General features: G+C 38.9%; 1 protein-coding gene and 1 long non-coding RNA gene across 4 annotated transcripts in view; one reads left to right on the top strand and one right to left on the bottom strand.

Moving 5' to 3' along the window:
• Positions 1–27094, top strand: part of RORB (RAR related orphan receptor B) — a 352150-nt gene extending 325056 nt beyond the window's left edge. For all 3 annotated transcript variants that reach the window (XM_082471044.1, XM_082471043.1, XM_082471042.1), the window contains one exon: positions 780–27094. In XM_082471044.1, the coding sequence (XP_082327170.1) occupies positions 780–935 (156 nt within the window). In that variant the 3' untranslated portion in view covers positions 936–27094. The remainder of the gene's footprint in view (positions 1–779) is intronic.
• Positions 1–27441, bottom strand: part of LOC309664974 — a 42180-nt gene that overhangs the window by 7177 nt on the left and 7562 nt on the right. The window lies entirely within an intron of this gene.

Below are 27441 nucleotides of genomic sequence, written 5' to 3'. Positions count from 1 at the left end.
TTTTGAAACACCTCCTTAAGGAAGCTGAGTGCCAGTGACTTCCCAAATTCTCCCTTGATTAAATATAGGTTTCATTTTACTCATTACGGTGGGAAAGGATTAGAGAGCTACCGGCAAGCTAGTGACCTTGACAGAAAAGCAGTCCAGATCGTTGTGAATTACACCTCATATGATTTAGGTTACACCTTCCTAACACTGTCACCTTCCAAAACTAACAAATCTGATATTCACATCATAAAAAAATCTATGGGAAATGATAGATAATAATATTAGCTAACAATTGTATTTCATGCCTACAGTATTCTTAACACTTTCATACGAATTTCCTCACTCAGTTTACACAACAACGCAATGAAGTACGTGCTATGAGTAAGCCCATTTTACAAATGAGAAAACTGAGACATAGAGGATGTCACAGCCACACGGCCATTTAGCTATTTTAGAACCAGGATTCCGACTCAGTCAGCCTGCCGAGAGAGCACCTCTCCTAACGATTAAACTAAACTACCTGCCATACCTACTTTATATAAGAACAGTGAATTAGGAAGCTTGGTCCTGCTTTCTTTCCTTCTCTTTATTTTCTCGTTAGAGAGTCAGGGAGGGAGGTGTTTTGTTTGTTTTGTTCTAAAGGAGAAGCTGAAAGTGAGCCTTCTTTCTTTTTGAACATCTTTTTCCAAAGTCAGTTCCCTTCATCTGAGGCCAGGAAGGACACTGATTCAGGAGACAGAGCACTAATGAGCTTCCCCCTTTGTCTCCTTCCCTGTCTCTCCACTCTGCAGTTAATAGCCAAGATACCAACCATCACGGCAGTTTGCAACTTGCACGGGGAGAAGCTGCAGGTATTTAAGCAATCGCATCCAGACATAGTGAATACACTCTTTCCTCCGTTATACAAGGAGCTCTTTAATCCTGACTGTGCCACCGTCTGCAAGTGAAGGTGACGAGCGAACTGTCTCATAGTCATGGAATGCAGCACCATTAAGACAAAAGCAATGTGTTCATGAAGACTTAAGGAAAATGTCACTACTGCAACATTAGGAATGTCCTGCACTTAATACAATTATTTTTCACCGCTACAGTTTGAAGAATGTAAATATGCACCTGAGTGGGGCTCTTTTATTTGTTTGTTTGTTTTTGAAATGACCATAAATATACAAATATAGGACACTGGGTGTTACCTTTTTTTTAATTTTATTCAGGTATGTTTGGGGAGACAACTGTTTATAGAATTTTATTGTAGATATATACGAGAACAGAGCAGTACTTTACATGATTACTTTTCCTGTTGATTGTTCAAATATAATTTAAGAAAATTCCACTTAATAGGCTTAACGATTTCTATGTTTTTAGATAGTTGATGCATGTATAAATTTGTAGCTGTCTTGGAAAGCACTGTGCATGTATGTAATGAGTATATAATATCTGAGAATATTATATATGACTATTACTTATACATGCACATGCACTGTGGCTTAAAATACCATACCTACTAGCAAAGGAGGTTCAGTCAGGCACTATTATGTTATTTACCTTCTGTGTTATATGTTACCTTTATGTTAGACAATCAGGATTTTGTTTTCCCAGCCAGAGTTTTCATCTGTAGTTAATAGCAGAATGGTACCAATTCAGAAACGTCTACAAAAGAATAAATATAATGCATGACCTCTGTATAAAAACTCTGTTTCGATCAATGACATCAAAGCCTTGTCAAGATGGTACATATTGGAAAAAAAAAATAAGTATTTGGAGCCATTTTCCTGTTTTAAGAATTAGGCCACAGATAACATTGTGGAGTCCAGGGCTTTTTTGACCAAACAATAGATATTTCCACCAGGACACATAAAACAGTTTCTTTTCTTTGGATTTCAAGTTGTGAAAGAACCTTCACTTTGGTGCTTATTGTATCTTTAACAGAGAAATACAGTCTGTAGATTATGACCACCAGCAATTTTTGCTAATAAAATTAGAGGAAAAGAGTAGGTCAGAGCCCAGGGTCCTAATGCCATTTCATGCAAACATTTTTCTCTCTAACCATTTTTTTTTTTTCCAAAGAAGAGGAAGAAAGAGAATATACAAAGTAAAGAAGTAGTTCTTTACGTTCATTCTCTTTAATAAGTTTGTTAGAAAAAGCAGCAATAAAGGGGGAGGCAGGACTTTCTATGTCCTTCTAGTCTGGGGTCTCTAATTTTTTCAACTCCAAAATGCTGTATTATAAAAATATAGCAAAACCTTGATAGATTAGAATAAAAGATCTGGGTTATTCTACAGAATACACTTCAAAGCCAAAACTATTTCCTGTGCCGTTTGAAATTGCATCATCCATCTAGCCGGGGATTATTTTTTTAGCAACTTTTAAAAGTACAGAATGCAAGAGGTGAGATCAGGATTAGACAATTTGGATTTCCTAGTACTTCCTCATTCTCCACTTGTTCACCAATCAAAGCGATCACCAGAAAAGCATAAATTCCAGGGAGTTTGTTCTGCCTGTGTTCTGGAGGCCTTATGCCTTTGGTCTCATTTGATCCAAAATCAGATTTTTTAAAAGGGAGCTAGAGAAGAGCTTAGTGTATAAGACAATGAAAATTATGATCTCCTATAAGTATAGCCTGGCCATCAACTCATGAAGACCTGCCCTTTTCTCCTTGTCCAACACACACACACAAATGCACACCTGCTTGGTGAAGTTTCCATCAGTGGAAACTTTGATTTTTTTGTTTTTTTTGATCTCTTATGCTCTCCTGAAGTTAGATGGTTGAGAGCCATCTCCATGATGCCACAGAACTGCTCACTGATGATCAAACAGTAGTGTTAGTCTTTGCTTTTAGAAAACAGAGTCTTTGCCCACATCATGATTGATGAATTCCAAACCAATAGGGAAAAACAAAAAGGCTTTAAAATAATGAATCTCTTTCTCAACTACCGTTATATTCTATTAATTTAACTACATTGAACCAAATTACCTTCAGTGTCTAAGAAGACAGCTGTAGACTGCTTATTATGCTGCTACAGGGACTCAATTCTTTTTGGTGTAAATGTCACTCCCGCTAGCTCTTTGTATAAAGAATTAATTCCAAGAGTCATATTTCCTTCTAATGGAAAGATTACTTTACTGATTGCTAGGAAAACAGGGTAATGGAAGGCACTCAATTAAACCAAACCGTTTCCAAATGCAATGTATGTTTTATGATTGGCTTGTGATAGGCGATGCTTAATGTGTCTACTTGGTGTTTCCCTTTGAGCTTTGAACTTATGTCAAACTTTGTTTTCATTGTTCTGTTGGCCTAGTGTTTCCAATTGTCAGCCTGTAATTCCTGCTCAGTTGCAAAGGGAACCATTTGTTTCCTCCAGTTTACCTTAGAGGATTTAAATTGGCTCAATTGATGAAGTGGCTGAGAATTTCTCCTCCCCCGTCCCATGGGTGATATAGGAAAAAGATTGTTCCCCACATTTGCCTCAGGAGGTACTGGATTTGAATTTGTGTCGTTTCCACTAGTGCAAGCATTTCACTGGGACGGCATGAACCTTTTGAAGCTAGGGGACAGGAAACAGCTAGCAACTGAACCAGAACAAAACAGTGGAAACCAGTACACATTCAGCCCCCTTCAGTTGAGAAAAGAGATTTCCATTTTTCGCCACAGTTGCCAAATCTGTCCCTTGAAAGAGAGCCAAGTCATGTTTTCAGTGGTAACAAAGCACCTTTAAAAGCTGCCCTTTGAACATCTCCTGTGACTGCATCTCGAGGTATTTTGAAATTTCAGTTAAGAACAACTTTCTTTACCACACGCAATCTTTGTCCCTGCCCCATGAAGACTCATGAGTGGTTGCAACACATTCATGATAAAATGTGCACTGGAAGAAAGGACCCAGGATCTGTACTTTTCACTTCAAATTTCGTAAATGACAATCACTGCTTGATGCAGATGTTGCACTGTATTCACTCAGGGATGTTTTGTTTTTTTTAAAAAAAAAGAAAAAAGAAAAAAAAAAAAAGTACACCAAGAAGGAAGGAGAAAAAAAAAAAAAACAGGAAAATGACAACAAAATGTAAATGGCATAAATTAAATATGCCAGTGAGAGAACCTCTCTGACAAGGCTTTCAGACCAACGAGCAGTAACTTCATGTTGTAAGCTGAATTTACTTTTACCATTTGGACTTGCTGAAAAGTTGCTCATGAGTAGGAATGATTTAGTCTCATTTTCTAAAATCTGCTGAGAGCCAAATGATCCAGCTGCCCCATCTATAGGAATATGTATCTCCCAGAGAACCCAAGCTTCCTATACAAGTCCTGAGCAAGCCATCTCAGTAGCATTCAATGAACCTGACAACGGAGGTGACCTGTGGTCTGTAAAAAGAAAGGCAAATTTTGGAGGCAATATAGGAGAATAAGGGATTCCACATCTGGCTTAACATCTCACATCTACCCCAACTCTCCATGACTCAGGTCCTCTTTGTATTCCTTTTTCTGCAGCTCTTTTATCCCCAAAGACTGAAAGCTGAGGGTGGAGATGTATTCGACAAACATACCCTTTCTGGATTTCCCTTGTTTTAATAGTGTCTTCAGGGCTCTGGACTAAAGGACCACTGAGTAGGTGAAAACAGAGAATATAGTGGTCTCTTGGGTAGACTTCTTTGATAGAATCTAAGAGACTCTGGATATTAACAGTAGGTGCCAGGGAGGCATCAGTTCATTTCCTATCGTAGCTGCCTGTTCAACACATAACTTCACAGCAGTCAAGCTCAGCTGCTTGGAGGAAACCTCGCACATGGATAGTCAACTCAGGCTCACATTCTACAGTCCCATGGGTACCAGACTTGACTGCAAAAGCAATTCTTGTGTCCCAAGGACGCAACTTAACAGCTTTTTTCAAAAACATCAGTCAGCTGCAAATGATGTCAGTTTTGTTCCATGTTCTTTGTTTCCATTTATTACAGAAGCAAGGAAAAATTCTACTGCTATTGGAAATTAGAAGAAATAACTTTTTCATGATTCTTTTTTCTCTGTAGTTTCCAGTGGGTTACTACGATTGACAGTAAATTCAGGCAAGGATGTCTGTGCCCAGACAGAACCACCGTTCAAGAGAACAGCAGTAACTTTAAAGTGTGCATCTGTAGTCAAACTTTGCACAAAGTCCCTCTAAAAAGAGGGGAAGGCCCACCATCTGCTTTAGGTGAAGTGGTATTTGATTTTCTGTTCCCAACTGCTAGTGCAAGCAGCAAGCTGATATGGGAAACCACGTGGGTCTTTAGACAAGATTTGACAACCATTTGGGGTTGGTGGTAGGGGAGTGTCTCAGGACCAGAGGTACATGTTCATTTAAAGCAAAGGTTAAAAATTCCAAAGTCTAAAAGGGCCAGGGAGTTGATGCAAATGAGTGAAGCAGACTGGTGGCAAGCTAGCAAGGAAATGCCCCAATGAAAAGGGGCATCCAACAGTCAGTTAAAGCTGAAGTATCGCTAAAGTTTCTAAATCTTATGCAATCTCTTGAGTTGTAAATGTCAGTTGATGCAGAGCTTAGTGCAGACCAAACAAATATGTCTCTGGGCAGAAGGCGGTCCACGATTTGCAACCCCTGGTTTAAAGCAAAATCCAATCTAGGGGCCTGTTTGGCTGGAGCAAGTCTGGCCAGATACAACTCTGGATGTCAGTCGGGGGTTAGGGGTCAGGAGATCTTGCTCTTCTGATTCTCAACTTTGTTTTCATATTTGACCATCACTGCTAGAATATATAGTAAGAGGTCAGCTTTAAAAATGGCAAACAGTCTAAAAATGAAAATAATTTAATGATGGCTTATAAAAGACACTTCCATCCATTTTGCCCAAACTCCCAGCTTCATAGAGCCAGGTGGTCAGTTTTCTTGCCGCTTTTTTTCTGAAAGTCCAATGCACGATTTTTATGCTTTTGAGTCTCAGTGTGTTTCTTTAGATGTGTGGCTTCATTATCTACAAGTTCTTACTTTTCCCTTGGTTGTAGCTAAAGAATTCATTCGATAATCACAATAGCATAGTCCTCCATTGTTATGAAGTGCGGGACCATGGACCCCTTTGCAGTGGATGGGGGTTGTCTGTTGGTGCACTTTTTTCCCAAGCTGCTGAAATTCCTCCGAAGTGAACCGGCCATAGTAATCTTTGCCTCCTGCATGATTGTAAGCACAACCTCCAGTGGATCAGACAGAGCAGCTCCGTGATTGTTCTTATGGCCAAAAATAAAGCACAAGTTTACCGGAATTGAATAAGCCCAGTTGAGGGAAGCGCAGGGAATGTGCATCCCTGCTGGGCAGCATGATCCTTCTATTAAACCATGCTCTTCATTTGCCCACCTGGGTCACGACCAGATGCAGACACACACTAGGTATGTCTGAGAAGCTCCAGATCCCATCTCCAAGCACAGTACTGTCTGCTTCATCTGATTAACACACACACACAGGAATGAAAACTACACCTATAGAAAACTGAGTATGTATTGTAGAAATGTAGAGGAAAAATAAAAATATTTTTTCAAATGTAATTACTTTTAATATATGCTTGTGGAAGGTCTAATACAATGTATGCTGTCTCTGTAATTTTTTCTGTAAATAACCAGAGACAGTGAATACACTGATTTTTCTATGTCTCTGTTTAAGCATAAGACTTTGTAACAATTTTTTTAGAGGGGGAAAAACCAACCAAGAGCGAATATGTACTTGCTTCCTTTGTGCGTGTTACATACTTCTCAGAAACTGGTTGTAACAGTTTAAGCATCTTGACTGGTCATTGGTGTTAAGTGTACACTTCTTTTTGTAAGACAGCTGAGAAAGGGACAGGGCTGTCAATTAAATCTGCTCCAAAGAATCTGTATTGAAGATTGGCCTAAGACCTGCAAACTCTATCTGAACTAGACAACATGAAAAAGCAAAGTTTAAAAAAATACGTTGCCTAAGTCCTCTTTCCTCATAGCAAATGGCCTAGTCCATATCCTTCCTGCATAGAATAGCTTAAGGAAAACAAACTCTGCTTTCTGATGAACAAAATATTTTTGTACACAGTTATTTCGTATTAATAACCCCAAGGTCAGACCACTCATTCGCTGAAGCCATAACTGACCTTTACCAAATAAATGTTGTCAAGAACCTGGGGGAGGGTTGGGGAGAGACTGAGAGGGAGGAAAATTGAAGGTGTCATGAGCTGTAACAACACAGGCAGGAGCAAGTCTGATGAACCTGATGCTTTTCCTGCATCCCAAATACGACTTTAAAAGGCTAGTATTTTATGATGACCGATTTATAATTTTAAAAAAAAGATATTTAGATTTAAATGAGACTTTCCAATATTTTTGAAATCCCTGACAATAATTCCTTGCTTTTAGGGTTGAGAGAAATGATTTTCATATACTTCCAACATTCAGAGATTTAATGTTTTTACCTTAGCTCCAGCTTACGCGTGTAAAGTGGAGAGCAGCGCTGCGTCCTCCAGCGTTGAAACCATGTGCTGTTTGGGGCTTAGCTGTACCTACCGACCACTACTGCACCTGGAATGTGCAGCTTGTGTCTCTTACTAGCATGCACATCATTGCTGGCAACGCGCACCAGGTGCATTGCCAGACGTATGTAAAATAAAAGTATGCGCTCTAAAAAGCAAAATAATTATTCTTTTTTAAAGGAATAATGCCTCCTATAGTCTTTGATTTTTCTGGAGCTTAATTACATTATTACATGTATTATTATTGGCCTATAGAGGCAAAAGGCAAACTACAAATAAACCCAGTGACATATATAGTTTTAAAATCTACAATTTTCTGATCTCTCTCTCCTTGTTTAACATGTAAGGCCTAATTTCTGTGTACGTGAGTAAAACTGCAGCCTGAGTCATTTAGGAAGTAAGCATTGAGTTTTTTTATTATAAATATGCTAGAATAAAACAGCACTCCCTAACAATTAAAAACAGAGTTTTATATTACTTTAGAATGTAATAGGTTTTTGTCCTTACTTTATGTCCTGTAAATTATTAGTTGAATACTGTTAGCATTCCCTGATAATGCACACATGATTTCTGAATGTTTTCTGTAAATGACAATCAATGTTTATGAAGTTCCCTCCTTTAATGCTGAACAAAATTAAAAGAAGGAAAAGAAAAAAGTCTTGCCTCGTTTTCTTTTTCTTACACAGGAAACAAGGAGGCTGTGAAGAAGATAGATTTGGCTTTGAAAACATTATTCCATGGGTCCCAACTTAGAGAGTTGCCCTTTTTCTAGTAAATACTGGGTAATTTTTTTCTGGAAATTCTTGTGTCCTCATGGACTTGGCCTGAGTTAGTAATGCTCATTGAGAAAAGACCCAGGCTTCATTCTAGCCAAAGAGCTTACCAAGTTGCAATTAAAATGAGAGCAACACTCTCAAAGATAATAAGTAAAATAAAGCTAATAGCCCTCCTTTCCTAGAACTTTCACAAAACAAAGCCCCTGCTAGCAGAATCATAAGCAACTCCTCTGCTGTTGAAATAAGTTACAGCAGGTTTGAAATACAGGAAAGTTTTCAGATAATAATTAATTATTAAGTCTCGATCTGATTTTTTTTTAAACAAATCATCACCAAGCTGCTCCAACACCAAAATCAATGCTCACCAACATATGAATGCTCTGAGTCTTATTTGAAGCTGTAGTCAGAAGCGATTGAAGATAATTACAGACTCACAGTGATGTTTTCAAAAAAGCAGTTCTAAGAGGTGATGGCAGTTTTTCAGGTGCTTGGTAGTTGTTGCAGGTTGGGGTCCCTAGAGCTGAGATGTTCTAAGAAAAGTAGTTTAAAGCAAGATTTAATAGATTTTAAAACTAAAACCACTGGCCCATATGACAGGATGAGCATCAGAAAGCTTTCTGTAGAGTCTCTCCCAACTTTAGTCTTCGGAACCAGTAGAAACCCTTGCAGTACGTATGTTTCAAGCAACTTCTCAGCTCAAAACATCCAGATCCCCTGTGGACCTGAAACAGAACTGCACTGATATTTCTGTTAGAGCACCACTTGTGTCCCTTGGTTTCTAAGATGGTCTTCAAGTGACCAGAGACATCAAATATATCAACACAACCTATCCCAGGCTCATGTCAATTGTCACCAATAGGTCATAGAACTCTTTACTATAAAATCATCTAAACTTTTTTCAGAAACCTAGATTTAAGCAGCATTGAAACTCAAGATGAAATTTACCATTTTTTAAATTTAGGTTGAGCCATATAAGTTGACAATTATTAACCTCTGATAGTGTTACCAAAATTATGAATTAAGCCCTTTTTGTGCACAAAGCTTTGTTTCATTCATAGATCCTCTTCTTTATTTAAGAGTAAGAACTGGTAAGATGTTCCCATAATCACACTAGGCTCATGTCCATGAGGCATTTCAGGTATCAAAGGAGTAGCCAGGGTTTGGCCTCATACTCCAATGACAGCAGCTCCTTGACCTAAATAAAGATAAGGTAGAAGTGAAGCAAACCCTCTAATGCCATCTTGGTAGGAAGGTGCCTCAGATTACCAAGCCACCGTACTATAAAAGTTTTCTCTGTTTTCCAAACTTGAAGTTGCTAAGCTTAAGTGGGTGAATAAAGATAATTCTAAGAGACTACAGAATTCTTGATGGCTATGCCTCACAGATCTTAAATCTCCCAAGTTCGTGGAGTAGGGCATGGCATAGTGCAAGCATTCAACAAATGTGGCAACTATGTATTGGGGTCCATTCTCCTTTTGTCATTTTAGCTTCCCTACTATCTATTCCCTGTCATCTCACTGGTTTTGCCCTTGAGCAAATCATCCTCCAGCAGAGGCACCAGATAGAGACATGCTTTTTACCGTAAGAAATGAGAGGGGAAATGGTAGCCCACTGGCAAAGGGCATTGGAAAAATGCTCTTTCCCTTCCTTTCTCCAAGGATTTAACCAAAAGCAATAAGGGAAGGAGCCTGAGTGGCTAAAAAGGCTGGACTTGCCATGTCCCTCTCAAATCTCCCAGTCTGGTTACATCAGATCACAAAGTCTCAGTCAAAAAGAAGAGAATCTGGAGAACTGATTAATTCTTGAGCTATATCACTGCACAAGTAAGAAATTTTAGAGAAGGTACTACTTTTTAAGAGATGGAACCCATTATAGCTGTGACCATGTGTTCCTGTTGCCGCAGTCATAACAGTGGGCCAAATGTCATCTTAGTCACTGGATACTTTGCATGTGGCCAGAGATGAGGGAAACAGGAGAGAGCTTGCAGGATTACACAGTAGGTTTGGATGGGCCAGGCCTACCCACATTCCATGAATCGGAATGAATCCCACAGAACCACATAACAGTAAAGGTTATGGGAAATGTAGTCCACTTGTGTGCCATGGGAAAGGGAAATCAGGTTGGGAAACACATAGCAGTCTTGACACAAATGTGAAAGGAGTCCAGGAAAATCTCTAATCTGATTTCCTATCAGATACTGCAACAAACATTTATCAACAAATATTTATTTCCACTAATATATGCCAGACACTAGGTACTGGGAATACAATTGTGAAGAATGACAGATATAGACTCTGCCCTTATGGAATCTATGCTCTAGGTCCAAGAAAGGTGGATATACAAAAGGGTGAAAACTAATACAAATAACTATAAAAGATAAACTTTATTACAACTGTTACACTAGCTACAAAAAAAATTACATTGTGTTCATACAGGTGGTCACTTATTCTCTATTTAATTCTACTCTTGAACTCATTATCACCCATCATAGCCCATTCTGGTGTTTTTTGTTTTCTTTTTTACAATGTTAATTATTTTATTAATTTCTTAATGGTGAGACAAAATCTTCCTTCTCTTATCTTTTATCCCCAATTATAGCTAGCTCTGCTCATTAAGACTAAGCAGAGCAAGTGTATGTCTAGACCGATTTTGGCATATCAACACCTTAAAATAAAATAGATATCTCTTTCACTCCTCACTCCCAGTCTTCTTTTTTGCACATTAAAAATTATCTGTTACTCAAACATTCCCCACAATGTAATCTGCTCATAAAGACAAGTGTTGTTCACTTGAAGAACCTCATCAGAACAACCAATAACACAAATCAGTGACATGAGAATCAATCGGACATCCTGTATATATCAGCGATGTCAGTCATATGTGCATTTAGAACATGGCTTTTACAGACACTTATGTTTTAAAATGTAGGGGTTTTAATTATTATTACTATTACTACTACTACTACTACTACTACCACTATGATGATGATGATGATGCAGGTATGGTGAAGCAGGTTTGTTACTGACAGTTCCCAATTAGAGAAAAAAGAATGCACAAATAGACACACCTCCTCCTCTTATATAGTGTGGATTCCAGTGATATTTTGTAATTTCCCACCTATTCAATGAGATGATGACACTAAATTGATTTCAAGAAAATAAAGGTATTCCTCGAACACCTGTATTTATGAAGACAAGTCAAACAATTTGTTCCTAATGCAAAGAAAAGGGGTCAAAGTAGCATCAGAAGATAACAGGGCACAGAGAAGAGAGAAAGTCATTTGAAGAAAGCTGTAAGAGGCATCTGAGAGGTAAATGGATTAAGTGGGAATTCTGGAATTCAAATATGGCTGCAATCCCAAACATACCTTCATCCTTCCATGCACTTTTCCCAGGTGCCAATGACCCACTTATGTATTAAACATGAAATAAGAGAATTTACAACACGTTCTCATAGCCAGCTAAAAATATTTAACCAGGAGGATGGAGAATAGAATTAATAATCACCTTATAGCTCCAAGTAGCAGCAGAAGGGATTTGCCAAATGGCAGGGAAGTTTTACTGGAGCTATGATCCATACCGAGCTACCATGTAGTATCACTGAGAATTTGTTAACAACTTCTTTCTGTGTACTTCCCATCCTTGCCACACTTTACAAACAAACCTAAAGCCCTGCAGTTCTCTAGCATGTTCAGGTAAAATGCCATTTGCCCTTTCCCCTCTGGAAAGATAAAACATTTTAAGGTGGGATGGAGCTGATTAAGTGTTAGGGGTAGGATAGTGGGGAAAGCAAAGTCGGGAAAGACTTTCCCCAAATAAATAGTAACTCTGATGACCTTCAGTCTGCAGAAACCTTAAATCCCACATCCACATCATTGGTCAGGGAATTCTTGTTCATTACGCAGTGAAATTCCCTGTGCACAACCAGACAGATGATTAGATAAAAACATGACATGCGTAGAAACTTGATTTTTTTTTTTTTTGGAGGGGAGGGGGGTCTTGTGCTTAAAGCCATTGAGCCCTAGGTGTTTCTAGTTTTTGGAAGAAAAATTCATAAAAAATATTAGCTATTAAAATAATTCCCTCCCCCCAAATAACCTTTTGGCACACATCTTAATTCTACATCATCCAACTGAAAGAAAATCTTCATCTTTATTGACTTTTTAAGTTAAAACTAATTATTTCAGGATAATAAAAAAGGGGAGGTCTCTCTAAATTCTCCTTTCCAAAGCACTGTTCCTCCCTGAAATTAGGAATTAAATTCTTAAAAGTAATTTTATGTGAACTTGTGGAGACTCAACTCTCAGGTAGCTAAATGGCACCATTCTGTGGGAAGTATTTTTGTATTCCTTAGCAAAATTTAAAGCTCTTATCTGGACAGGTTCAAGGTAGCAGTCAGATTGCTCTTTCTAATTCCCATTCCAGAGAGGAGTCCCAGATGCTATCTAGACAGTTCCACCCAACTTCCAGCTTTTACCTCACTCACACCTTCACCTGCCCGCCCAATCGCCCTCAATGGACTGTGCGGTAAAACACTTTTAAAAAATAGACTCTTCAAAGAAAGAGCCCAGATGTTTGCTCAAAACAACCAGTAAATTTTTTCACACTAGTTTTTTTACATTAGTTTTTCACAAAGATTGTATTAGCTATTTTTCTGTTTGTCCCCAAAGGTCAGGGATAACAATTTCTAAAGGCAAGGCATTGCGATCAAGTGTAAAAGAAAAATCTGAGAGGTAAAGCAGAAAGGAGAGCTGAGCTCAGGCCCCACATCCCAAAATCATGTCTCTTTCCCTCATCCATTCAACAAACATTAATACTTATGTGCTAAGTATTATATCAGATCCAAAGGATAAAAAGATGGCTAACATGGTCCCTGTCCTTGAGGTTTTTCATAGTGTAGCAAGGGTGGCAGACCAGCAAACAAAGACAGTGACACACATCACAAGAGGTGTTTAGAGAGAGGATTCTGGTAACTGTAAAGGGGGTGCAATTAAATCTACTTGGAAATAGTTGTGGGAGCAAAATGGGGAAACCTAGAGAAACAATGCCATTTGAAATGAGCCCTGAAGGATGACAAGATGTTCTTCCTAATAAAGAGTATTTCTAGTAGTGGAAGAAGCATATACAAAGAGAGAGAGAGAGAGAGAGAGAGAAAGGCTAGAATATGAAGCAACTGGCAGCTGCATTCCAAATATTACCCTCAGACATGTTTTGTTTGGCTTATACTTAATTAGGAAATTCCATATAAAATTGGACTCTCCAGATTCTTTTATTAAAAAAAATAGAAGATCTGGCAATAATATTCCCACATTCTCATATGGAAAAATTGTTCCTTTTAGGACATGTTTTCCCCAGTTTTGCTCTTTGCTCATATTTTACCAGCCTGGCTCCTTAGATGACTGAGTACATGGTGAACAATGATGAAAGATCAATGGAGAAAGGGTAAAAGTAGGCTAGTTACGAAGGCTCTGGAATCCTGAAAAGCTTTCTGAAAAGCATATCTTTAACTCGGTGTTGCTATGACTATGCCCTCATAGAACTGGTCATCCACAAGCTGGGTTTTCCTTATAAGTCTTTTTTAAACATTGGGACTGGTTGCCACTCATCTACATTGATGAAAAAATATATGCTATTTATTATAATCACAACTACCTGCTCTGGAAGACAATTTCTGTTAAGTAGAAAACTCTCCATTCTATTGAGACTTAAGAGTTTTGGATTTACAAGTTTTGGAGAAGAATTCAAAGTTCTCAAGGCTCTCCAAGAGGAAGGAAGTATATGGGGAAACAGGGGGAGAAGACACCAAGAAAGGAGCCAATGAGACCATGAAACTTAGGTACAGATGGGCCAAAGGATCCATGAGAAAGTCTCAGTGGCAGGATTTTAAGAACAGGGATGGTAAATGTATGGTTTTAGATTGTTTTCTGCTTGGTGAACAATATGGCACCACCACCTCCACCACGACCCCCCCCCCACCCACAGACGCCTCATTTTCAGTAAAGTCAACCTCAAAATGGTTTATGTGACCTTGAGGATTCAAATACCCAGAAACTCACAGAAATATTCAGAAGATGCTTAGATTTCTTTAGTTAGATGTTAGATGGAGCATGGAATTGTGTGCTTAATCTAGATCTCATAAAACAAGAAAGCCCTACCCAATATTAAGTTTATACTGGAACTTAATAACTGATGAAATAATATTTAAAAGAAAATTTGCTTATTAAATTATTTTATGACTAATCTTAATATCTGATAATAATGTATTCTTTTTCTGTAAGGAGCAACATGACTCCCAGGAGCTCTGACACCTGAACACATGTGATGAGCATGAAGCAAGAGACTTTCTGAGGCTCTCCACTTCCCTAATTGGGAAATGATCCATGGAACTCAACCTAGGAGAAACCAGAGGGTACTTCCTCCAAGCCTCCCCTTGCCTTGTGGGGAGGTAGTGCCCTTGTAGGCAAAGGCCCTGGCAAGGTCTATACTAGCTTGCCTGACTGCCCTTTGTTAATGAGCACAGCTCTACCTGCAATGGAACTGAATTGCAAGGTCTCACCAGCTGGTGAAACAGCTTTGGTCTATAATTCACCTCCTGGCTCCTGGTTCTTATGTCTGATGAATGCAAATCCCCAAGCTTCTCATTCTGAACGGTGCCTATAGCAAAGCTTCGGTCTCACAGTAAATCATCAACTCATAATCCTGCCTTCAGCTGGAATTAAATGTGCCCCTCAGATTTCCCAGTCTGGAGACTCTTGCCAAGACAACAAAGGAAGCATCTGCTCAGCTTCGTGTTTGACCAAAATGACCACTGGGACACATGTGAACCAAACCTTATGAAGCTGACAACCTAATTGGGGTAGGGGTGGGGAGAACACAATAATCCAATAAAGCAAAGAACTGTATCTTATACCTAGAATCAGCACAATAAATATTTACTGAATTGATTAATTAATCCAAGAAGATAAAACAATGCACCTTCGAGACACAAAAATTACATTGACTTTTGTAACCATCAATGCTAGAAGACAATAAAATGCTATTTACCAGCTTTCAGGGAAAATTTAAAATTTATTATCCAAGAATCCTACACTCCACCAATTTCTTGTTCCTATGTGAAGATGCAAAAACATCATATTCAAATATGCAAAATTACAAGAGAATAGTATCTATATACCTTTCCTGGATAAAGAAGAAGAGACTTTTCTAAGACGTTTACCAAAACACTGAAAGATGAGCCAAACACAAAAAAAGAAAATAGTAAGAGTTAATAGTGCTTACTATATGCTAGGCACTCTCCTGGGTGCTTATAGTAGTTCATTTAAATCTTTTTGTGAAAATCAATGAAGTTACTACTATTATTATTCCCCATTTCCAGTGAGGAAGATGAGACATAGAGAAGTTCACTTTCCTGCTCAAAACTGTACAGCCAACAAGAGGTGGCACCAGAATTTTGAACCCAGGCATTCTGGCTCCAAATTTCACACTCTTAGCCTTTACACTATACTGCTTTTAATAAACCTTTAAACTTAATTACAAAAGTTAATTGATAAATTTAAATAATTACTTCACTTATTATTATAAAACTAAACACTAAAAAAAAAGTTTTTGTTTCAAATAATACAATGCAGAACCCTAGAAATAATAAATGATGATTAAAATGTAGAGAATACATCTTTAAAGCAAAAATACTAAACTCATTGCCTATAAAACAGAATCGAAATTAATTGTTTTGATTTTGATATGATGATTAGATATATAGGCTTAAGAATGTTCTTTAAAAAGAGCTTTAATGTAACCACTAATAAAATATTTAAAAGAATGTTTAGCTTTGAGTCAAATCAAACTTCCATGGAAAGCATCTAAAAATGTTAGATAGCTGGCAGGGCAGGAGCCTCAGGGCAGCAGAAGCAGCCCCTTGGCCCAAGACACCTGGAACACCAGCCTGTTCTGCCTGTCCCCTTCCCTGGCCTCTAGAGAAGTAGAAAAGACTCATTAAAAAAAATCACTTGGAGTTCTGGTCAAAGATGGTGATACAGGAGGCTACTGAACTCCCTTCCTCCCATGGACACACCAAATGTACAGGTACATGTGGAGCAATTCCCTCTAAGATAAATCCATAAACTAGCTGAGCAACACCTACACATCAGGCAAATGAGAAAATACCCACATCAAAACGGGGGCTGACCGTCATCCTCCCTGGAGACCAGGGAATCCAGAGGATGCCTCCTCCACTTTCTCCTCTAGCCCACCACAAATCACCAGTATCTTCCTGGAAGGAGCTTGAACTCACATCTGTGCTCCAGTTTTTGCAGCTGCCACCCAAGGGATGGGCCCCTGGATCTTCTGCCTCTGATAGCCAACGGGGCTTGCATTTATGAATCCCACAGGATGGTAGAAAACAAAGAAGCAGTTCTTAACAGATGCAGAATCACCCCACACACACAGCTATACACTCAAGCCAAGTACAGAGGGCACAGGCAAAACTGAACACCTCCCAGTTTCTCTCTGGAATGTGCTCAACTTCATACTTCCCAGATGCTACCTGAGGGCCCAGCAGCCAATCAACCTGCATGTAGGTGCTGACTGCCAACCTCCCCCTTAGGACACTGACAGGTCTTGGCACACCCTCAACTACTGGGAGGAACCAAGAACAAAGAAGGTGGCTTGGACACTCACAAAGCTTTGAGAGACAGCTAAGCGCTCAGGCTAGGCTGATTGACAAGGTTCATCTCCTACATGAGATCATTCTGTCAAGACTGGGAGAGGGCATATAACCAGAGAAAATCATAATTCAAAAAGACAACAGGCACCCCAATGTTCATTGCAACACTATTTACAATAGCCAGGTCATGGAAGCAACCTAAATGCCCATCGACAGACGAATGGATAAAGAAGATGTGGTACATATATACAATGGAATGTTACTCCACCATAAAAAGGAATGAAATTGGGTCATTTGTAGAGATGTGGATGGACCTAGAGACTGTCATACAGAGTGAAGTAAGTCAGAAAGAGAAAAACAAGTATCGTATATTAACGCATATATGTGGAACCTAGAAAAATGGTACAGATCAACCAGTTTGCAGGGCAGAAATAGAGACACAGATGTAGAGAACAAACGTATGGACAGCAAGGGGAGAAGCAGGGGGTGGGTGGTGGTGGGATGAATTGGGAGATTGGGATTGACATGTATACACCAATATGTATAAAATAGATAACTAATAAGAACCTGCTATATAAAAATAAATATATAAATAAAAACAAAACAAACAAACAAAAAGCCTGGGAGAGGTGGCTGCTTTACCTAATGCATAGAAACAAATACAGAAGAAAATGAAGAAACAGAAGAATATAAATAACAAGATAAAATTCCAGAAACAGACCTTAATGAAATAGAGATAAGTGGTTAACCTGATACAGAGTTCAAAATAATGGTCATTAAGATGCTCACTGAGGTCAGAAGAACAATACATGAACAAAGTGAGAATTTCACTGAAGAGAAAATATTTTTAAAGTACCAAACAGAGGGAATTCCCTGGCGGTCTAGTGGTTAGGACTTCACACTTTCAACTGCTGAGGGCCCGGATTCGATCCCTAGTCAGGGAAGTAGGATTCCCACAAGCCGCGTGGCAAGGCCAAAAAAAAACCAGTACCAAACAGAAATCACAGAGTTGAAGAATACAATAATCGAACTGAAAAATTCAATAGAAGGGTTCAACAACAGTTCAAGCTGAAGAAAGAATCAGGAAACTCAAAGACAGTACATTGAAATTCATCCACTGAGGAAAAAAAAAAAAAGAATGAAAAAGAGTGAAGATAGCTTAAAGGATTTATGGGACCATAAATTTGATCAATATACACATTATAGGAACCCAGAAAGAAAAGAGAGAAAGGAGTAGAAAACTTATTCAGAAAAATAAACAGATATCCAGATCCAGGAATCTCAGAGTTCCAAATAATATGAATCCAAAGAGACCGACTCTGAGACACATTATAATTACATTGTTAAAAATTAAAGACAAGGAATCTCAAAAGCAGCAAGAGAAAAGCAACTTGTTATGTACAAGGGAACCCCTCATAAGACTATCAGAATATTTTTCAGCAGAAATTTTGCAAGCCAGAAGGGGAGTGGAATGATATATTCAAAGTGCTGAAAGGAAAAAGTGCCTACCAAAAAAATTCTAGCCAGCAAAGTTGTCCTACAGAATTGAAGGAGAGATAACGAGTCTTCCAGACAAGTGAAAATGCTAGATAAAAGATGTAAGATGTTTATTCCTAGGTATTTTATTCTTTTTGTTGCAATGGTAAATGGGAGTGTTTCCTTAATTTCTCTTTCAGATTTTTCATCATTAGTGTATACAAATGCAGCATTAGAGATTTCTGTTCATTAATTTTGTATCCTGCTACTTTACCAAATTCATTGATTAGCTCTAGTAGTTTTCTGGTAGAGTATTTAGGATTCTCTATGTATAGTATCATGTCATCTGCTACCTAAGGAGACAAAAGACCTGTATGCAGAAAACTATAAGACACTGATGAAAGAAATTAAAGATGATACAAATAGATGGAGAGATATACCATGTTCTTGGATTAGAAGAATCAACATCGTGAAAATGACTATACTACCCAAAGCAATCTACAGATTCAATGCAATCCCGATCCAACTACCAATGGCATTTTTCACAGAAGTAGAACAAAAATTTTCACAATTTGTATGGAAACACAAAAGACCCCAAATAGCCAAAGCAATCTTGAGAAAGAAAAATGGAGCTGGAGGAATCAGGCTCCCGGACTTCAGACTATACTACAAAGCTACAGTAATCAAGACAGTATGGTACTGGCACAAAAACAGAAATATAGATCAATGGAACAGGATAGAAAACCCAGAGATAAACCCACATACATATGGTCACCTTATTTTTGATAAAGGAAGCAAGAATATACAATGGAGAAAAGACAGCCTCTTCAATAAGTGGTGCTGGGGAAACTGGACAGCTACATGTAAAAGAATGAAATTATAACACTCCCTAACACCATACCCAAAAATAAACTCAAAATGGATTAAAGACCTAAATGTAAGGCCAGACACTATAAAACTCTTAGAGGAAAACATAGGCAGAACACTCTATGACATACATCGCAGCAAGATCCTTTTTGACCCACCTCTTAGAGAAATGGAAATAAAAACAAAAATAAACAAATGAGACCTAATGAAACTTAAAAACTTTTGTACAGCAAAGGAAACCATAAACAAGAAGAAAACGCAACCCTCAGAATGGGAGAAAATATTTGCAAATGAAGCAACTGGCAAAGGATTAATCTCCAAAATATATAAACAGCTCATGCAGCTCAATATTAAAAAAACAAATAACCCAATCCAAAAATGCACAGAAGACCTAAATAGACATTTCTCCAAAGAAGATATACAGATAGCCAACAAACACATGAAAGAATGCTCAACATCACTAATCATTAGAGAAATGCAAATCAAAACTACAATGAGGTATCACCTCACACCAATCAGAATGGCCATCATCAAAAAATCTACAAACAGTAAATGCTGGAGAAGGTGTGGAGAAAAGGGAACCCTCTTGCCCTGTTGGTGGGAATGTAAATTGACACAGCCACTATGGAGAACAGTATGGAGGTTCCTTAAAAAACTAAAAATAGAACTACCATATGACCCAGCAATCCCACTACTGGGCATATACCCTGAGGAAACCATAATTCAAAAAGAATCATGTACCACAATGTTCACTGCAGCTCTATTTACAATAGCCAGGACATGGAAGCAACCTAAGTGTCCATCGACAGATGAATGGATAAAGAAGATGTGGCACATATATACAATGGAATATTACTCAGCTACAAAAAGAAACAAAATGGAGTTATTTGTAGTGAGGTGGATGGAGTTAGAGTCTGTCATACAGAGTGAAGTAAGTCAGAAAGAGAAAAACAAATACCGTATGCTAACACATATATATGGAATCTAAAAAAAAAAAAAAATGGTTCTGAAGAACCTAGGGGCAGGACAAGAATAAAGACACACACATAGAGAATGGACTTGAGGACATGGGGAGGGGGAAGGGTAAGCTGGGACAAAGTGAGAGAGTGGCAATGGACATATATACACTACCAAATGTAAAATAGCTAGCTAGTGGGAAGCAGCCGCATAGCACAGGGAGATCAGCTCGGTGCTTTGTGTCCACCTAGAGGGGTGAGATAGGGAGGGTGGGAGGGAGACGCAAGAGGGAGGGGATATGGGGATATATGTATACGTATAGCTGGTTCACTTTGTTATACAGCAGCAACTAACACAACATTGTAAAGCAATTATACTCCAATAAAGATGTTAAAAAAAAAAGATGTAAGATGAAATACAAGAATATCTAGCTAACAAATTCTGGCTCAAGATAAATAGCACCAAAAGACAGCTATATTGAATGACATAGAAAGAAAATATAAAATTATAGAAATCAGTCAACGTAATAATTTTTTGTGGCAATAAATATAACAAGTTTAAATTCCCACATCAAGAGTCACCACAGACTGAGTTTTTTAAAACACCCCCCCACCCACCACCAAAGATGGGCTTAAAAATAGAAGAAGAATGGAAGTAGATATTTAGGGAAAACACAAATAAAAAGAAGTGCAATCCTTATGAGTCAAAACATTCGGTAACGACAAAACGTTAGCAAAATAAAATTAGAGATGAGGCATCTAATTCAGTCTTATTTGGGGAAGCCGGTAAAGTTTCCCAAAGAAAGTCGTGATGTTTATTTTGTTTGCTCACCCACTACCTCAATTCGTTTTCCATCCTTCACTGTGCTCAGTGAGTGCCTCCATTAATTGCAATTTAAATCAATTGCTTTCAAACCCTTTTCAAACTCTCTTCACAGATGCTACTGCTACCAATACACACACACACTCGCGCACGCATGCTCACACAAATAACTGAAAAAAAGTTTCACAAAACGATGCTTATCTTTACCATGTGTGAATCCCTCTGACAGTTTCTAATATAATTTATCCTATTTCTTCTTTTTCCTTTTTTTCTTAAGATATCTAACATTATTAGGCACCAGGGAAATACAAATTAAAACTATGAGATACCACTACATATGCTATTCATGTCTAGTAATAAAAAGAATGAAATCCTTATACACACGATCACATGGATAAATCTCAAACACATGTTAAGCAAAACAAGTCAGACACAAAAGGGTGGTTCCACTTATAAAAAATTCAAGAACAGGCAAAAGATAATCTACAGTTATAGAAATCAGCATCTTGGTAAGGGCTGGAGAATGACTGGAAAGAAGCATGAGAAAACTTTCTGGGATGACGGAAATGTTCTCTATCATGATCTAGATGATGTTTGTATGTGTATATGTATTTGTCAAAATTTATCAGTCTGTATGATTAATATTTGTGCATTTGACTATACATAAATTATACATCAATAAAGGAATATTAGCATTTTTTAAGAGGCTAAATAAGATTTAGTCATCAAAGAGAAAGTGGGGTAAAAAGACTCCAAGCACAAGTGGCAGCACAGCAAAGGCAAGATGAAATATAAGGCAAAGAATACCATGACCTACATCTGGAGAGGTAGAGGGCACGTGTACGCCACATTTGGAAGTTTGGACATTATTATATGTGCCATGGAAACCCTCCTGTGGAAGAATGACGTTAATAACATTGTCAGATTTGCATACATGACGTCAATCTTCTATCAATGTGGAAGATGTAGACAGGCATCAGGGAGGCCATCTGGGTGTCTTAAATATGTGTTTGTTGGAGGAGGTAAGGAGGGTGGGTTTTGGCAAAGACTGGCTATTTACTGTAGCTGAAGCATGGGATACTTAGTGAGGAGGTAGAGGTGTCTAGCTTAAAGAAGACGGGTCACAGTTGTAGAGGCCTTATATGCCACAGGAAGGAGTTTGACATTATCCCAGTTGAAGGAATGAGAGGAAACATGAAAATGAACAGTTACAGAGCACACACTGTGTGCCAGACTGTTGCTAGTTACTTAGTGTGAATTCTCTTCATCTTCATGAGAGCCCCAGGATGTAGATATCATTAGCCCACTTTACAGATGAAGAAACCAAGAGACTCAGAAACAAAGAGTGAATTTTCTAAGGCCACACAGCTAGTAACCATCACAACTATAATACAAACCCAGGACTATCTAGATTTAAATATATGCTCTTTCCAAAATACCTCACTGTCACCATATTTTTGAAAAACATAAAAGCATATGACAATTCTAAAATGTAGATTTTCATCCAAATTGCATGCAGTAGTCAGGAGGACCAATATGAAGGTTATTGCAATGATCCAGGCGAGCAACAATGGTACTAAAGATGATGAGATGTGATCCTGTTCTGAATATATTTTGTAGGTAGAGCTGAGAGGATTTGTGAATAAACTGGATATGGAGTGAAAGAAACAAGAACAATCAAGGATGGCTCCAAAATTGGGGGCCTTAGCAACCAAAAGTTTGCACTGCATTAACTGAGATGGGAGAGATTGTGGGAGAAGTAGATCTGGGGGGACATTAGGTGCTCAGGTATTAAATCAACTGAGATGTCTGCTAGACTTTCAAGTCTACCGGCCAATGCCAAGCAAGCATGTGGACATAAGGAACTGATATTCCAGGGAGTTTTTGTTTAAATGTGTGTGTGTGTGTGTGTGTGTGTGTGTGTGTGTGTGTTTTCCTTTTATATAAATGGGATCACACTTCACATACTGTCTTAACAACACAGATTTGCTTATAGATACAAAATGAATGAATGAAGCAATCAATCAGTGTACACTTACAAAGAGAGATGTCTGGAAAAAGTTTTAATAATAGGGATCTCTAAGTGGTAAGATAGTGTGTGGCATGCATTTTGGGTTCTTCACTGCATTTTTTGAATATTTTTACAGTGAGCATTGGATTGTCCTTCCAAATACAGTAACACAATTTTCAAAGGATGTTAGAGGAAATTTATTTTACATATAATAAATCCCAAAAGTGAATATGTCCTCTAACACAGAAAGTATACAATAACTACACCTTAGCACTTGTCTTCTGTTTCACACAAAGAGCTAAAATGAGTATGTACTGACATGAGTTTTAAACATTGTGAATAACTCAATTTCACGTCATTTTGACTGGACCAGATGCCCTTTTGTATACTGATGATACTAGTTGAGCTCGAGCCTGTCTGTGGAGTAGGAGTATATGTGTATTTTATATGTAAGCTTATACAAATACGTGTGTCTGCAATCTGTATTAGGACTTGGCAGGTGCCTTCCGCACCAGTGCTATAAGACTCCTTGCAAAAGAACCCTGCCTTTTAATGAGTTTACCATTTAAAAAAAAATGGGACACTGCCTGGTCCCACAGTGTTAAATGAAAATAACATTCAGAGTTGAGTTAATCTGATTGCATAGGATCTATTTTCCCCCTTGCTGCAAATCAGAGCAGTTTTCAGCTAACAAGAATGGGTGCCCTACTTGAATGGGCAGGGGTACTGCTGCTAGTCAGAGCGGCATTTAGCATGGCATTGCCATCATTACATCCCCAGGTTCGAGGCAATGAAACTCCAGGAGCGGCAAAGTCAAATCAGTTCAATTGTCTGATTGTTCATACTCATAAAGTGGGGAAGCTGGCAGGGGTCCGGCATAAAACTTGGAGTTCTGCACTGGAGCTCCTTTAAGGTAATTCATTGCCCTCTGCAGTAGCTTAAATCAGAAGGGCCAGCACAGTCACAGTAAATGCAGTTCCCCACACTGCTTGAGAGCAATATTGCAGATAGCCGGCTGCTATGCCAGATGTCAAAGGTGCACTAAAAGCACTTGTTTTTGATCTACCCCATTCCCGAGAAGTACAATGGATGGGCCTTTAAGCACTGCCATAAAAAAAGATTGTGATTAATGAAGCAGCACAACTTAATAAACCAAGTTGACTCCCGCTTCCTTCTCCTAGGCATTTTCACTGTCCACAAAGCAGTTCTTTTACTTAGCAGCAGGGACATGTAAAATGTTAATCATCAATCTGTGGGCCATTAAAGAAGTTGCTTTCCCTTTCTCAACTTGAAAACCAAGGGGGAAAGATAATAGGTTTGGTTAACAGAGCCATTCACATAATGGAGATGTGCGGAGGAAAGCTTTGATAAGAGTCAGCGCGGGAGCCTTGAGCACTAATCCATCCTGCTCTCTGGGACCAGGAGTTCAGAGCCTAGCTGAGGCTGGGAGGCTCAGGATGGAGACTGGGGGGAATGTCTTGATCTGGATGGACCAACAGGAGGTTACTGCACCTGAGTGAGGCCCAAAATAAGATGAGAAGGCATGGAAGCTTTCTGTGCCAGAAGAGCTGGACAAGGGCTGTAGGTATTGCCTGACCTTATCTGGCCTTTTTCCTCACAGAACAGAGGACCACAGCAGCCTTCCCAGGTGGGCAATGGCTGTGTTCCCTCCACCAGGTAAACTCTGGGTCATCCTCCGTGACCAACAGAACCGTCCCTTGCCCAGAGAGCAACAGAGTTTTCAGCTAATTCACCAAAACCCAATGAAATACTTTCTTTGCTGGAGTCAAAGGTACATCAGTCAGAGATACACAACTTAAAATTTTACCCATGATTTAGGAATTGCTTTGGCAGGGGCAGGAGTCAGAGACACAGGGATCGGGCACATGGTCCACAATACAGTCAATCAGTTAATTTTGGCAGGAAAAAGAAAAACTACTGGAAGACGGTATCAGGACATTTTGAAATGTCCACGGTTAGGAAAGGTGATGCTAAAATTAAGAACAGTTCGCTGCATCTCTTTTCACTCCTTTAGGGAAACTCTTGGTCTTGTCTTGCCTTGGTAAAGAAAGCTTAGACTGCAAGCCTGAGGAGATGCCTCCTGCTCCTAGAGACAGTGTGTGCCCGATGACCCCAATGAGAGGAGGGCCGAGAACCCATGGCATTTTGAGAAACTCTATCTGGTCAGCAAAGTGCTATTTCCCTGCTGGAACCTTTACCTTTCAGATTGAGAAAACTTCCATCAGCCATATCACAGATAATAATGATATTATTGGTGATATGAAGTGAATTTGGAAGGTATGAGCAATTAGAGCCCTTCCCAAAAAACCCTTAGAGCCAATTCTACTGATTGTAATCACTCACCGAACTCTTAAGTTCCTGTGGGCAGGGTCTACATCATAAGCAGTGTTCTAAGGCCAGGCAGGTTATACTCAGTGGACGATTAATAAATGTCTGCTGAATTAATTAATTAACCCAGAATTGATTATGTTTAAAGCATTTCCTAACTTCCCTAGCCTGCATAATAAAACTCATTTGCTAAAATTACATGAAAGGCTTTTATCAAATTTACCCATTTTTCTCAGCTTTATCTCATGCTACCTCCTACTTTATCCCAATATGGGCCCTAGAAACTAGCTATACAACTATTCACCATTCCCCAAACATCTCTCCCAGCTGCTGTTCCCTCCACCAGGTAAACTCTGTGTCATTCTCTGTGACGCCTTCCCTTCCCTCTTGAGAAAGGGAGTCCCTCTTTCACTGGAATTCAAAAGCATTTTGCAAATGCCTCAAGTTTAGCTTCTGGTGCAGTGAGGTTGTTTTACATGTCTGCCTTCTCACGGACCTGTGAGTACCCACCTTCCTAATCATGGCAAACACTAGGTACTTAGTGAGTCTTAGTTAAGTCAATAAATCAATGACTGAACCAGTCAAGTAATGGAGCAGGCACTGGGGATTTACCCCAAAATCACATGTTCTGTCTAGTGCACCTATGCTCTGTCAGCCATGGCTCTAGGGGCCTGAGAAATGAACAGATCATAAATGTTCACAATAGTACTCTAAAAATGTCCTCAATTTTAAAATTTGATAAAGTGAAATATTTCATGAAAATGTTTCAATTTCCCACCCACTGCCCTTCAAGAAATGGTCCAAGATGACCCTTAAAAAGCATTTCCAAGCTTATGACTCCAAGCTTTAAAGTCAGAGCACTGCTTAAGGTCTTCTAGTTTGTGGGAAAAGTATATGATAATTAACTCTCTTCATAAAATTTAGTTAATTTCCCATCTCTTATGTATATCCAAGTTTTCCACCTCCATCTTAGCTCTTGCCACAGTGAAAATTTACTGTGATCATGGCCATACAGTGTAGGAAATTAATTAACATTCTCCACAGGACCCTCATTTGTATAGTATATTAATAGGCTCCTTATGTAAATTTCTACTCTTACCTCACTGCTTATATGCCTGCTAGCTGGTTGTATGCAATTTAGAAATGAGGGCAAGAAATTTTTGATTTCACGTGATGCCGCTTGAGGGATGGTGAGAAGGGAAATGGATGGAGGTCAAGCAGTGAGAGGAAAGTCACAATGGACATGTTTTATAGCTGTCACTAAACTAACAGTACTCAATAAAGCCAACTCTCATTCCAAGTAGATTTTACTTTTTGTGTCCAATAGATTTTGCCATTATAAGTAAATTATGGGAAAACAAAAGGGAATATATCTGATGATATTGTGAAGATGCCTGGTGCAAGAAGATATGGAGTGTTAGTCAAAAGTGTTCCATGTCGGGGCTTCCCTGGTGGTGCGGTGGTTGAGAGTCTGCCTGCCAATGCAGGGGACACGGGTTCGAGCCCTGGTCTGGGAGGATCCCACATGCCGCGGAGCAACTAGGCCCGTGAGCCACAATTACTGAGCCTGCGCGTCTGGAGCCTGTGCTCCACAACAAGAGAGGCCGTGATAACGAGAGGCCTGCGTACCGCGATGAGGAGTGGCCCCCACTTGCCGCAGCTAGAGAAAGCCCTCGCACAGAAACGAAGACCCAACACAGCCATAAATAAATTAATTAATTAATTAATTAACTAAAAAAAAAAAAAAAAGTGTTCCATGTCCTAAATAAGGAGAACTTCGTATTAAACATTTCTGTAGAAAGAAAAAAACCCACTCTCCAAAGCCCTACCAAAGAACACTCCACCTTCCAGAGCCACACTCAATCAAGTGAAAAATTGGACCAGAATAAATAATCCTTAATTTGACACATTTTGTTAGCTGTCCATCAAAGCCCTTTCTCTCTTTTTCTTGGACGCACTGCTACACTGCAGTTCCTAGCCTCTTTTGCAGGTAGGCAGGACTGTGTGATTGAGTTCTAGCTGATGGGATGTGAACAAAAGGATGTGTGCCACTTCTAGGGCTGACC

The sequence above is a fragment of the Balaenoptera physalus genome (assembly GCF_965194825.1).
Source record: "Balaenoptera physalus genome assembly, chromosome: 7".
Taxonomy (NCBI): domain Eukaryota; kingdom Metazoa; phylum Chordata; class Mammalia; order Artiodactyla; family Balaenopteridae; genus Balaenoptera; species Balaenoptera physalus.
This window is presented reverse-complemented; position numbering and strand designations above follow the sequence as displayed.